General features: G+C 40.2%; 1 protein-coding gene across 1 annotated transcript; it reads right to left on the reverse strand.

Moving 5' to 3' along the window:
• Nucleotides 1-65: 65 nt before the first annotated feature.
• LOC116495396 (acyl-coenzyme A synthetase ACSM4, mitochondrial-like) lies at nucleotides 66-9,919 on the reverse strand. Its single transcript, XM_032197819.1, has 13 exons — nucleotides 9,719-9,919; nucleotides 9,075-9,285; nucleotides 8,356-8,563; nucleotides 6,325-6,468; nucleotides 5,717-5,873; nucleotides 3,981-4,060; nucleotides 3,484-3,607; nucleotides 3,004-3,084; nucleotides 2,706-2,807; nucleotides 1,590-1,717; nucleotides 1,400-1,499; nucleotides 703-822; nucleotides 66-357 (listed from the first exon to the last, which is right to left on the reverse strand). Exons 1-13 carry the CDS (start codon nucleotides 9,917-9,919, stop codon nucleotides 271-273), a joined length of 1,743 nt encoding a protein of 580 aa, XP_032053710.1. The 3' UTR covers nucleotides 66-270.
• Between the last annotated feature and the right edge of the window lie 2,163 nt (nucleotides 9,920-12,082).

A 12,082-nucleotide genomic window follows, 5' to 3' on the forward strand; every position in this document is an offset into this window, starting at 1 on the left:
CCTGCCATAATTCTGACAAGTGTTAGGCAGCTGGAAGATGCTGCATTTGTACATGCTTTGCTCGGTATGTTTGATTCTATGATTTTTGTTAAACAAGAATGCAAACGTTTAAGGACCACACAGTTGGGACTTCTTAAACCTTGTGCATTAGTACACATTCACTGCCTAGTGAGTGAAATACAATCCTATATTGGTGCTTACAATTGTAATAGAAAATCTCCATTACAAGTGGAATCAGTGGGGACAGTTTTTTTAGATTGCTTATCAAAACTAAATCTGTCCCCACTCTTTGTTCCTCAGTTCACTCCGTCTGATTTTCCCAGTGATTGTCTTCGGCAGCTGCTCGACAAATTCAATCTGATTAAAAAGAGGGAAAAAAGTAAAATAAGCAGACTTCATTTATAGATTTTTGATTCAAAATAACATAGGTTTCCATTCTGTTTAATTTAAATAAGAATTTGGTAACTTGTAGAATAATTCCAGTTTGTTTTTCAGATTCTGTAGTGTCTATTATTTTCCATAATCTTCCTGGAAATAGTATTTGTCGTTTCTCTTGCATACCACATATTTGGGCTTTTTGGTTTGTTACTAAATTGGATGTTATGAACTGAGTCTAATTTTTCAGTTTCTAGCCTCTCTCCACTTTAAAAAGGTGATCAGGAGTTCTTATTTTATTTTTTTAATACACTCTTATTTACTTGCCTTTCTGGGGTACTTGTATGGAGCAGTAACTTTCTTTACATGATCTTGCAATTCGCAGGCCAGTTTCTTTCGATCATGTGTCTTAAAGGAAGGAGACAAGACCACAAAAGCTTTTACCACCTACAAAGGGAAAATAAACCAAAAGTACAGCATTAATTAATCTAGAGCAACCTAGTAAATGAGGCAGTTAATTGAGAATAAATGAATATTGCCTGTAGTATCAGCTTGCTGTTTCACACCTGTCCTGTAAACAAATTTAAAATTCTGACTAAATAATGTTTCTACTTTATGGTAACAAAGGTACTAAATATCATAACACAAGTTTCAAAATCTGCTTCCAAATTTGTAAGAGTTCTGCAAAAGACTGTTATAAAGATCTTAGATGCTGGGGCCTTTTCTGCAAATGTACATTGTTAAATTAAGGAATATAATTCTCCCAGCAGTAGGTGAAAGTGTACAGCAATTCCTACCAGAGTCACTTTTATATTCATTGTCATGTTCTTTAACAGACTAATGATTATATTGTCACTAAAAAACCATACATGGAATATGGGATATACAAACTATTGCTTTACTCCCTTTGAGTAAAGTGATGAAAAAGTTGGGATAGCTATATTAAGGATCTTATGAATTCACTGGCAACTGAATGTAAACTGACGGAAGACATTTCATGAATTGAAGAGTGATCACTAATTACCTCGCCTCTGATGGGGTCTGGGCTGCTGACCACAGCTGACTCTACAACAGCTGGATGCTCTATCAGGGCACTCTCTACTTCAAATGGTCCAATACGATACCTAGGAGAGAGAAATTAATTAAATGCTTAGGTGAAAAGCATATAGTTATTTCTTAGACATTTCTTGGCACTTTAAATGAAATCTACAAACCCAGAGGAGATGATGACATCATCAGATCTCCCCATAAACCATATGTAACCATCCTCATCCATGCTCCCTCTGTCTCCAGTGATATAGAAGTTCCCACGGATTGTTGAAGCGGTTTTCACTGGATCATCCTGTTGAACAAGCAACAATTAAATACTCGAAATATTGGGAAGCCTTAAGCTTAGAGATGAGTTTTGCCACTTTGGACACTACCCATAATACCTTTCACTGCATTCTTTCTAAGAGCTTGTGCTTGCTTTTTCCATAAGGGAAAACTTATCACAATGGCACATACAGAAGTGAAGATCACACAGTAGGTCTGTTGAAGAAAGGGGGAGAGAATGGAGGTTTCATATCATGAAGTCCTTGCTCAGTCCAAAAATAAATACTTTATAATATTAAGAATATTTTACCCTGCCCCTATCACAGTAGCTGGATCTCAGATGGAACTTGAGAAACAGAAAATCATTGTCTCTATCTAGCCCTGATCAAGCTACTTTTCCCTTGGGGTGCTTATACCTGCAGCCTGTCTGAGTGACCAAGTTTGAAGAAAAAAAACATATATACAGCAGCACCATTGCTGTATACCTTTCTGGATTAAAAGAATAATGGTGGGAGAAACAAATACATATACTCAGTATCTGTGCATAATTTGGGTCTACACTTTAAGAATCTCTTCTTGCCTTCTATGCTGTCTGTAATTATGAAGAAGAGATGGTGGGAGAAGCAAAAGACCAGTGTTTCTACACAAAAAAAGTAACATAGATGCTGCAGAGGCGCTCCCTTGAAATGCACTAGGGGTGAGTACACCCTCCACTAAATTTGAAGGAGAGCGCTTCAGTTTGGCAGCTTGTTTTGGATTAATATTGTTACAGTAGTCAAGGTGGGATATGTTGGGGAAGGGCATGGGTGACCATCTTATGCTGAAGTTTGAACTGTTGCATGTTCCTGCCATCGATACTTTAGCTCATGCCACTGAGTCAAAAAGTCACTGAAGTCACAGCACTGTTAAGTTAAGAAGAGCCACAAGCCTTTTGTGCTGCACCTCCTCCTGTAGGTATAAATGCATATGATGCTGCAGGCCTGAACTGGCTCTCAGGAAATTCACTGTTGGCTTACCACGTATTGAGTGAAAAAAGTGAATGGCCGCTTGGCATCAATTTTGATAGCAATGTCTCCTTCTTCCCCAGGAGGCAGAACACTGCCTTTTTCATCTATAATCTGCAACAGAAAAGGCAAATGGGTAGTTATGTTTTCACATTTTAAGAGCGCCATGTTCTAAAACTAATCAACACAACAGCTCAACCACTCACAGCCCCGAATACCACCATATGGTACTGAAAGTTGTACTGTATGTTGTGCTTTCCCATTTTTCACTTCCTATGATAACAGCAAACAGGAAAGGAGATCACCATACCTGAACATCGTAGGGGGGAGCTGCCTTGCCCAAGGAACCTGGCTTAATTTTCATTCCTTTCATATTTCCACATATCAATCCCTGTTGGAAAAAACAAACAACCAGCCCAGATGTTTTTCGCTGTCATTGCTGAGGCTACTCCTGCTCTTGTACTGTGCCCACTGCTGAGCTAGCTTAAGATCTAAACCTGCCATCTGTGTAAGCCAAAACATTAGAGGACTTCACTGAGAGTCTTCAAGAAAAAGTCTATGACATTTTACAGTTTAAGTAATCTTAGAAGCAGTATCATAACCAAGTTGTAATTGTAAGTAAAACAATAAAACCTCCTGAAGGCAACTGCTACATATTCTAATGTCAGCGCTCTTTCTTAATATATATAGCCAGGTTCTATATTTGCCAGGAGGAATGAGATGTCTTAGTCCACTGAGAGTCTTGAGTGATAGCTAAGTTGTAGCCCCTTACAAATGAGGGTGAACGTACAATTTCTGTTTGGCCGTAGCCTTCATAGATATTCAGTCCTGTTTGGCTTTTCCACTGTTCCATCACTTCTGGGTTGACTGGTTCCCCTCCACTCAAACAGTGTTTCAGTGTCTTGAATGTGTACCTTCATAGACAGAGGACATTGCTGATATCAGAGGAAAGAAAGGAACAAATTCCGCTCTCCCAGACAGCTGTATGTCCAACCCTGTGACTTCAGGGCAGACTGAACTTTCTTAGAGCTAGGATTGAGAGAATGCCTAGAGGTATATTTATTGTCAAATGCCTCAGGGCAAAACATGCTCTGGGTTGGAGGTGTCAAAGGGTACGTTTTGTCACCTCTCTCTGCAATACTGAGGAAAAGGCTGCACCTCCTGACAGTCCTTGCCTCCAACACAGAATTTCAACCACTCTGAGAGTTTAAGTAGAAAGTAATATTAAGATGCAGGCAATAGCTTGCCCAGGCATGGTATGGTCACTTGCTAACAGACATGAGGTACCTGGTGAGGTCATGCTGTACCAACATGCGGTAGACAGTTGGGGCGCTGCACAGAGTGGTCACTGGATACCTGCACAAGGTCTGACAAATTAAAAAGAAAATTAGAATTCAACAATATTTTTTTTGGGGAAAAAAAAAACAACAACTTGTTGCTAATGATTCATTTCTATTCCATATTAGGGCACAAATTGTAAAGCCTGACTGTAACCTCACTTAACATTGTAAGCCAAAGCAAAAAGAAGTCAAACCCACAAAGTAAAACAAAACAAAACCAACCAACCAACCAACCAAAAACAACTGTGACTGTCAGTGTTGAGATAAGATACTTAGAGTGCTTAAAACACCTGGTGAAGAGGTAATATACTGTGGTAAACTGCTGGTGTTCCTAGTTTGTCCTGATACTCACTTGAAGCACAAAGGACTTTTGACTTTTGTGTGAAAACCTGGCTCTAGAGGTACAACATAATTTCTGAAAGGGATTTCAGTAAAGCATGCATTTCACCTTAGGATAAAGTCAGGCACTGCAAAATGGAGGCACCTAAGACGAGAGGTTTCTTTTGAATATTTTGCCTTTGTCAGTCTTTGATTTGATCTCACACTGAAAAGAACTGCCACAAAGCTCCAGACATGCTGCAATTCCTCAGCAGTCCTGACAAAGTGCCTGCCATGCAGTACAAGGTGCAGAGCCAAACCTCTTTACGTTTAGGCTGGGTTGAGAGTAATGTTGTATTAAAAGGTTTTTTTTTTTTTTTTTTTTTTTTCAGAGTGCCAAACATATATATTCCTTCTTTGGCTGGCACTGAACACAGGACATTAGTGCCTTGCTAGAAAAAGCAAAGATCTCAGCTGAACCTCTGATTTCTGACACATCTTTATTTCTCTCCAATAACACCAGCAAATGATTCTCAATCACTCAGGTAGAAGAGCTAAGCCACACTTTTTATTTTTTAAACCTCACATCTGCCTGCAATGAAAGTTTGCTCAGAGACAGGGGACAGGTAGTGATAAACAAAAGCAAAGGGCAGACCTCTCATTTACCAGTTGTCACTCCAGCCACACCATGGGTAAAGCAGCCTTGAACGTCTACTTCATTTTGTGCAGAGATGTGATATCCCATGCACATTGCAAACAGGTGTCAGCAAGGCCAAGAAATTTATTTAAAGAAACTAAAATCAAACTAACAACTACCATTTTGAAAAAGGAAATGGGATTAAAATGCCCAAATAAACCTCATGGTGTTAGGAACGTGTACTTTCCCACATACATGCTTTGAGCCATTTAGGAATAACACTCTCCCCTTTTTGTGTTGCAAGAGTAAATCTCATATCAGCTTGAGAGGCTTGAAAATAATTTGATTTAGGAACAAGCCCATCTCACTACTCCATTGTTTTCCAGTGCTGACTTGTCTTTCTTAAGGGTCACAGCATTTTAATTAAAGTATTAATTTACATGTAATTCAGCTCATTTATCATTTCAACAGTGAAATACAGGAGGGGAGAGGTTTAAGTAATACCAGTAACTCCTGCTGATCAGAAGCAGCTGGTAATATCCTATGCCCAAAAAAATCATGCTGCAAAATCCTTCCTGTATTATATTCCTATTCAAAGCACAATCACCTTGTGGTTATGCCAACTTAAAACAGCTAATCCCATCAACCTAAGAGGCTTAGTTTTGTGTCCTGCCTGGAAAACAACATGAAATATGAGTAACTACTCATTGTAAGCATGGTGTCCTTACATTTAAGATTACTTTTGGATCAAACTGTGGCATGGCATGTACAAAAGCACATGTACCCTGAAACCACGGACCAAAAACATTCCCAATAGCTGCCTTTATCCAGCCAGTGTCTGACATGCTCCACACGACGTCTGAGGGAGTCAAATTCATCCAGTATCTGTTAAAGACAAAGATGACCAATATAAGGATGCATGCAAGTGGAAATTAAAAATGTGAGCGGTTTTGTGTGTTGGTTTTTTGTTTGTTTTTTTTTGGTCTTAAAAAGGCATGGTAAATTTGATCCAAAACTCAAGAGCTCAAATAAATGCTTTTTATCTATCCTTTACATTGGTGGTAAACATAAAGAAAAATAAATTGTATCCTAACTAATTTTTTGAAATATGTTATTTTGCATGGATTAAATGGCAAGCAGTTTCTAAAATGGTGCTTTATACCATGTCAAACAAGATCCTTGCTTCTTGGGTACAATTCAGCTGAGGAGACCACAAGAAATGACATGCACTGTATGTGGGAGCCTCATCATCTACCATAGCTTTATCATATACAAAAATTCTTCTGTATGCTTTGTATGTCAGAACTGTAAAAGCACAATTAACAGAATACTTCACCTTCCACAGATAAAAAAACCCAGACCAAAGCTTCCATAGGAATGTTCAACCATTTTGGGGAAGCCTGTGGTGCCACTAGTAAAATAGATTGTCATTGGATCCTGACTTCTTGTCTTCACGCAGTTATGGACAGCAGGAGCGGCCCTTGAAAGAAGGAAACATTATATGAAACAGTGAGTGATGTTATTCAGCTAATTTAGCTTGGCTTCTTTGTGCAGGATTGTCTATATAGTGAGATGTTAGTGCTAAGAAACTACTGAGATTCCTTCACTCTTGCACTGCTAGTTCTGTATCGGTGTCATTGATCTTGGTCTTTAACTTTAACTATTCTCTGCGTACCTCTTCTCCACAGTTATACCCCCAACTGGCTCATGCTTTCCCTCACCTCCCACAACCACCAGAAGACCCAGTATCTTGTGTTTCACCAAAGTACCCTCCAGAAAGCATGTCTTCCAGCCTTAATGTAATTAGCTGAGGGCAGACCCACCATTTCAGGTGGTGGATGGTCCCACCAGTTAATTATCCTGGGGAAGCATGGGGATACACAAATTCCTGGCAGTCTGGCACATGATAGGGAGATATTTCTCATCCCGTAATGGGATGAGAAAACAAAACCACTTCTTCTGTGCCAGGATTGATGTTTGAAAAGGTTTTGCTTGGCACAGAAACATTGCCCATGCCTGGCCCCCACTGTGAGATTGGGCTCAGGATGTCTGTCTTCCTAGGCCTGCTGTCTCTCCGTGCTGGCTGGCAGGTAACCTCACTGACAAGCTCCACAGCTCCCTGGCCAGCTAAGCAACTGGCTAAGGCAGCTGAGGACATGGTGCTAGGAGGCTGGGCAGCTACCCCACTAGGTAGGCAGGCTGCCAGCGATCTGGCGAGACAGCAAGCCCAGCAGGACAGCAGCCCAGCAGTCTGAGAAGACTGGGAGCCTGACAGCCGAGCACCCCCAGAGCCAGACAGCTAGCACTTTGCAAGGCAGCCATCTGGGGAAACCAGACAGCCTACCTGCCTGACCGCCAGTGGCAGACTCTGTAGGACTGACACAGTTCCAGACAATATTCAGGTTTTCTCAAATCAATTTTACCCACTACCATGGACCTAAGCCCTGAACTATTAAGCTCAGCATGCGAGAGGATGCTTCAAATCCACTTGACAATGCTTTAGTAGCTCTAGGAGGTTTAAGAATGCAGTGTTACTGCTTTCTTTTTTGTCCAGTTAACCAGTACTGAGGTGGTAATTGAAGTAAATACAGTGACAACTGGTAATGCTAGTTCAGACTTCAGTGGTTGTAAGAGCACATGGAACATCTTACAAAGCTCTCAAAGTGACTAGAGAGCTTGTATTCTACCATGAAAGAATGTTTTTAGCTACACAGATGCTTTTAACAAAATGTCAGTTTGTAAAAATCACACGTAGGACCCTGAGCACATTGCAGCAGGGTATTTTGCTTCCCTACCCCATGGTGCTTCACCACTCCTTGCACAGTCCTGTGCACTGCAGTGAAAAGCTGTCTGTTGGGTGCCACTTAGGCAGCTGCATTTCAGTAGTGAATCAGGTGGATTTCTAAATGCATTAGGATCATTTTGCAGTGTGCTCTTCTAGCTTTTCATAGTGAAATGCTATTCACATAAGTCTTATCATCATCAGGTTTTAGGAATATGAATTGGAGTAATTTGTATAGGATATTTTTCTTTGAGCTTTAGAGGGCAAATAGCCCACAGCTGTCAGTGAAAGACTTTCCTGTCTATTTTCCTATATTATTTTTCCATATTATTTCATAGTCATATGAATCAAACCTAGATGTCCTAAGACTCTCTCTCTCTATATATATACACACACACATATATATTTATTTATCATTTTGGCTATTCCCAAATATTCTATTTCTTTGTAGAACACTGACTAAATTGCCTTCTCTCCACCCTCTCAAAGGTATTAGTTCATTAACAAGACACGGGTATGTGTTTAAACAATGAGAAAACTTCCATTTGAGGTAACAATGTTAGAGCTGAGGCAGAAAGCACTTACTTGAGCAAATCACTGAAGTTAAGCCACTCAGCTCTTCTGCTTTCAGATACAATTAGCTTTGTTTTCAGAAACTGGCACTGGGATGCAACTGAGTCCACCGCAGGAGCAAGCGCATCAATTGTAACAATACACTTAGCCTTGGAAGCCAGCAATCTATAGCAAATGTCTTTTGCTGTCAGCTGTGTTGTCCCTGGGATGAAGACAACACCTGGAAATGCAATAAAATGGGAAACTTATTGGCTATTTTTCACTTTCAGCCCTGGTCACTTCATAGCTTCTTCTGATTTGTTGAATATCAGCACCGTGCAATCCAGAAATGAGATGAGGGTTAAACAAGTCACACATCCTTGAACTCTCTTTCCACTTGAATACAGATGTGCAGATCTAAAGCACAAAATAGCTTCTGTTTCTAAGAGACCCTTCGCTCCAGGCACAATGTAAGTAGAAGGTATAACTACAGGGCAGTTAATGCTAGCAGCTTTACCGTAAATCTATTGAAATTAAATCAAATTGATTTCTAAATCATCACAAGCCACAAAAAGTGAAAGAAAACTAATGAAGGTAATTCCACCAGTCTTAAGACACTACCCCTGTCAACACCTTTGATTGTCAAATATGCAACCTACAAAATCAGGTAAGAAATGTAACTGTTAAATTAATTGTTATTGACACAGAAGGTAACAAGCAGTCCACAGACCATCAGGGACAATACCATTCACCTGTTCGCATACAAGCCGTATTCAGCAGCCACCACTCTGGGATTCGGGGTAGAATCACTATAATTCGGTCTCCTCTTTGCAGACCACATGGGCCAGAGAGCACATTGGCCACTTTTCGTGACTCGAAGCCCAGCTCTTCAAAGCTCCATTTCCTTTCACCTCCTTTTCCATTTATCCACCACAGAGCTGGGTTTGATGGTTCCTTTCGTTCCTAGAGACAATGTAAGAACAAGTGACATGCTGGTTACCTCCAAGACTCCTGTAGTTCTTCTGGGATGCTTCAGGCAGTGCAATTCAACAACATTATATATTCTAGGACAGGGCAAGGATCTTAAGCATGTGTTGAGTTACTGTTTAAAAGAACCCTTTTTCAAGGCACATGAAAGTTTGTGTGTATATTTAGCTGATTTGCAATGCTCATAAATTACTTGGAGGCTTTTACAAAACTGGCACTTTGTCATACACACAAAGCACCATGTCCCCTTTGATGCTGAAACAAATTGCTTGTTCTTGCTCTGCATAGTAAGACATTAAAATGGAAAAAGGGAAGGAAATTGAAGTCTGTGACAGTTTTAGACATGAATTTTGGGGATGGAGGCACAGTTTCATTTAAAATACTGAATCCGCAGGGTCAGAAATACTACCTTTTCTATTTGAGACCACTTGTCCAGCACATCACTTGCAAAATTAAAGTATTCAGGCACTTCCTGTTCACAACGACCGATGGCTTCATAATCTGAGAGATTCAAAGGTGCAAAAGTCTTACGGCATTGGTGGAATAATCTGTAGAATGTCTGGATGCTCCATGGAGACCGCAACAATTGAATTTCAAGTAAAATCTTCATGGCAAAACCAGATATATGTGGGCTTTTGAAGAGGATAACCATCAGAGCTGTTTTTTTTTAATGATTATTTCCCTTCTAAAAGAGACAGAAAAATCAGTAATAGCATTATGATGTACACATTTCCAGCTGAGCTGCTGGCTCCAAATGGATCAGATGTATACAGAGCAGTAAAGTCCATCTCTTCATGACATTTTATCCCACCTCTCCTTATGGTTAAGATAGAGTTCCAATAACCCTTTTAAGGTTTTAAAGCTGTCCACAGGCTTCTCATAGAATTCCCCCTTGAGATGACAATTCCCATGCTGTCCAACCAAAGGATGGACTTGAAACTATGGACACACCTCCTCAGAGTTTTTGGTGTGTTGCATGTGAATAGTGTGTTGTTTGGACGGGCACTACTGCAGCTATTTCTGTCAAAAACAAAACAAAACAAAAACAACAACCAAAAAAAATCCACCAAACACTGGATAGCAGAAGCCAGGATTCAGCCCACACTTAGAAAGGATGAACCCTGTGAACCCTTTCTATCACCCCACTAAACTGGCTGCTGAACTCAGTCCTAGAGAGGTTTAGGGGTTAGATTATTTGTTGTTTGGACAAAATGTGCATGACAGAGTGAGAGACTGAAGCTGGTCACTGCTCCTGATGCTTACTATGGATCAGCACTGCAGGGAGGCCAAGAGCAGGTGCCAGCAGGGACACCTCAGACTAGGCACAGCTTCTCTGTATGGGCATGGAAAGAGTTAGCAGAGCACCCTGCAATGAGCCCAGGGAGTTCCCACCTCATTCAACTGAAAGAATGAGAAAGACGCCAATGAATCTGGTCCAGGGTGCTCTGCCATCTTTCTGCATATCTTCAGATATTTCCATAGCCCATCTATAAAGCTATTGCTCCTGTTTAAAAACCTCAACAGTAGCAAAACCTCTTGCTCTTGTGATGCCAGTAGCAACACAGACCTCTTCCAAATCATCTCAGGAATTTCTTTGTTTATACCACCAAAAGTATAAAAAAAAAAATAATAAAAGTATACCAAAAGTATTCCAGAGATCCACAATGACCTCCTTGCAGTTAACCAAAAGACCAATCGGGTCTTTTTATAGCTCTTATCCTCTCATCCCTGTTCCCTGCTTCCATCTATGAGACTTACTGTGGCTTCAGGTCCTCAATCCAGCTCTCCAATTGTCAGGGTTTGGATCCAATATTCCCATGTTTTAGGCACCACAGGAGTCTTACCTACCTATACGAGGCTACCAATTGCAAACATGGATTTGGTTACAGGATGGCTGCCATCATCTGTCTCTGGTATTGGCCTTGGAATTCAGGACATAATGATCATGCACAACTTTTCAAAGCCCAGAGTAATCACCAGCAAAGAGGGGCAAGGCAAGGGAGCTGTGATGGAGTCTATGCATTTAGCCAATATGGAAGAGAGGCAATAAGCATACACATTGTTGCTTTTTTTTTTTTTTTCAAAAGCAAAAACCACAAAGCGGAAGTATGTTTCACATAGCATTGTTTGCCCTCCTTTCCTTTTGTCCAAACAGAAGACTGCAATCCCCCCAATGGCATTTGCCTTAATATATTAGCCAGATAGCACAGCATCACGAATAACTCAAAGGTGGTTTTTCACATTCTCTTATTGATTTGCTTACTAGAATAATGTTTTTGCTACGTTTGCATTTATCCCTAAACATACACAGATGAACTTGGTTTCACAAAATAAAATTCATTGTTATGTTTCACACTGATACTTTGCAAAAGAGTGAAGCCAATTAGAGCGGTATGTATGGGAACATGGTGCTCACGGTACATTCAATCTCAAAGGCTAAAATAGACAGAGGCTTTTTCTTTTTAATATTATTTTACTCTGCTTATAACATATTGCTTCTTATCTTTATTCTTAACCGGTCATGAAAGAAAAGCCCAATTCCCAGACTCACAATAAATCAGTGAAAGCTGTGTAGAAATTGACTACCATTTTATTTTTCTTCCAGATCTGAGATAGTGATTGGAGACTCACACCTGGAAGACGTTCTTACAGAAAGAAGCTACTTCTTCAGTCTGCTTGACACAAAGCAAAAAAGTACAACTGCTCTCTGGTAGTCCACTTTCCCTCATAAAAGTGAAAATCATATGAAGAAAGAGGAATAAAACATTGCATT

The sequence above is a fragment of the Aythya fuligula genome, chromosome 15, assembly GCF_009819795.1.
Source record: "Aythya fuligula isolate bAytFul2 chromosome 15, bAytFul2.pri, whole genome shotgun sequence".
Taxonomy (NCBI): Eukaryota; Metazoa; Chordata; class Aves; order Anseriformes; family Anatidae; genus Aythya; species Aythya fuligula.

Coding starts and splice junctions, on each gene's coding strand:
- LOC116495396 (XM_032197819.1), bottom strand. CDS start 9,919: ATGAAGATTTTACTTGAAATTCAATTGTTGCGGTCTCCATGGAGCATC. Junction 9,286..9,718: donor AGTGGTCTCAAATAGAAAAG/GTAGTATTTCTG, acceptor CATTGTCTCTAG/GAACGAAAGGAACCATCAAA. Junction 3,608..3,980: donor GTACAGCATGACCTCACCAG/GTACCTCATGTC, acceptor CTGTCTATGAAG/GTACACATTCAAGACACTGA.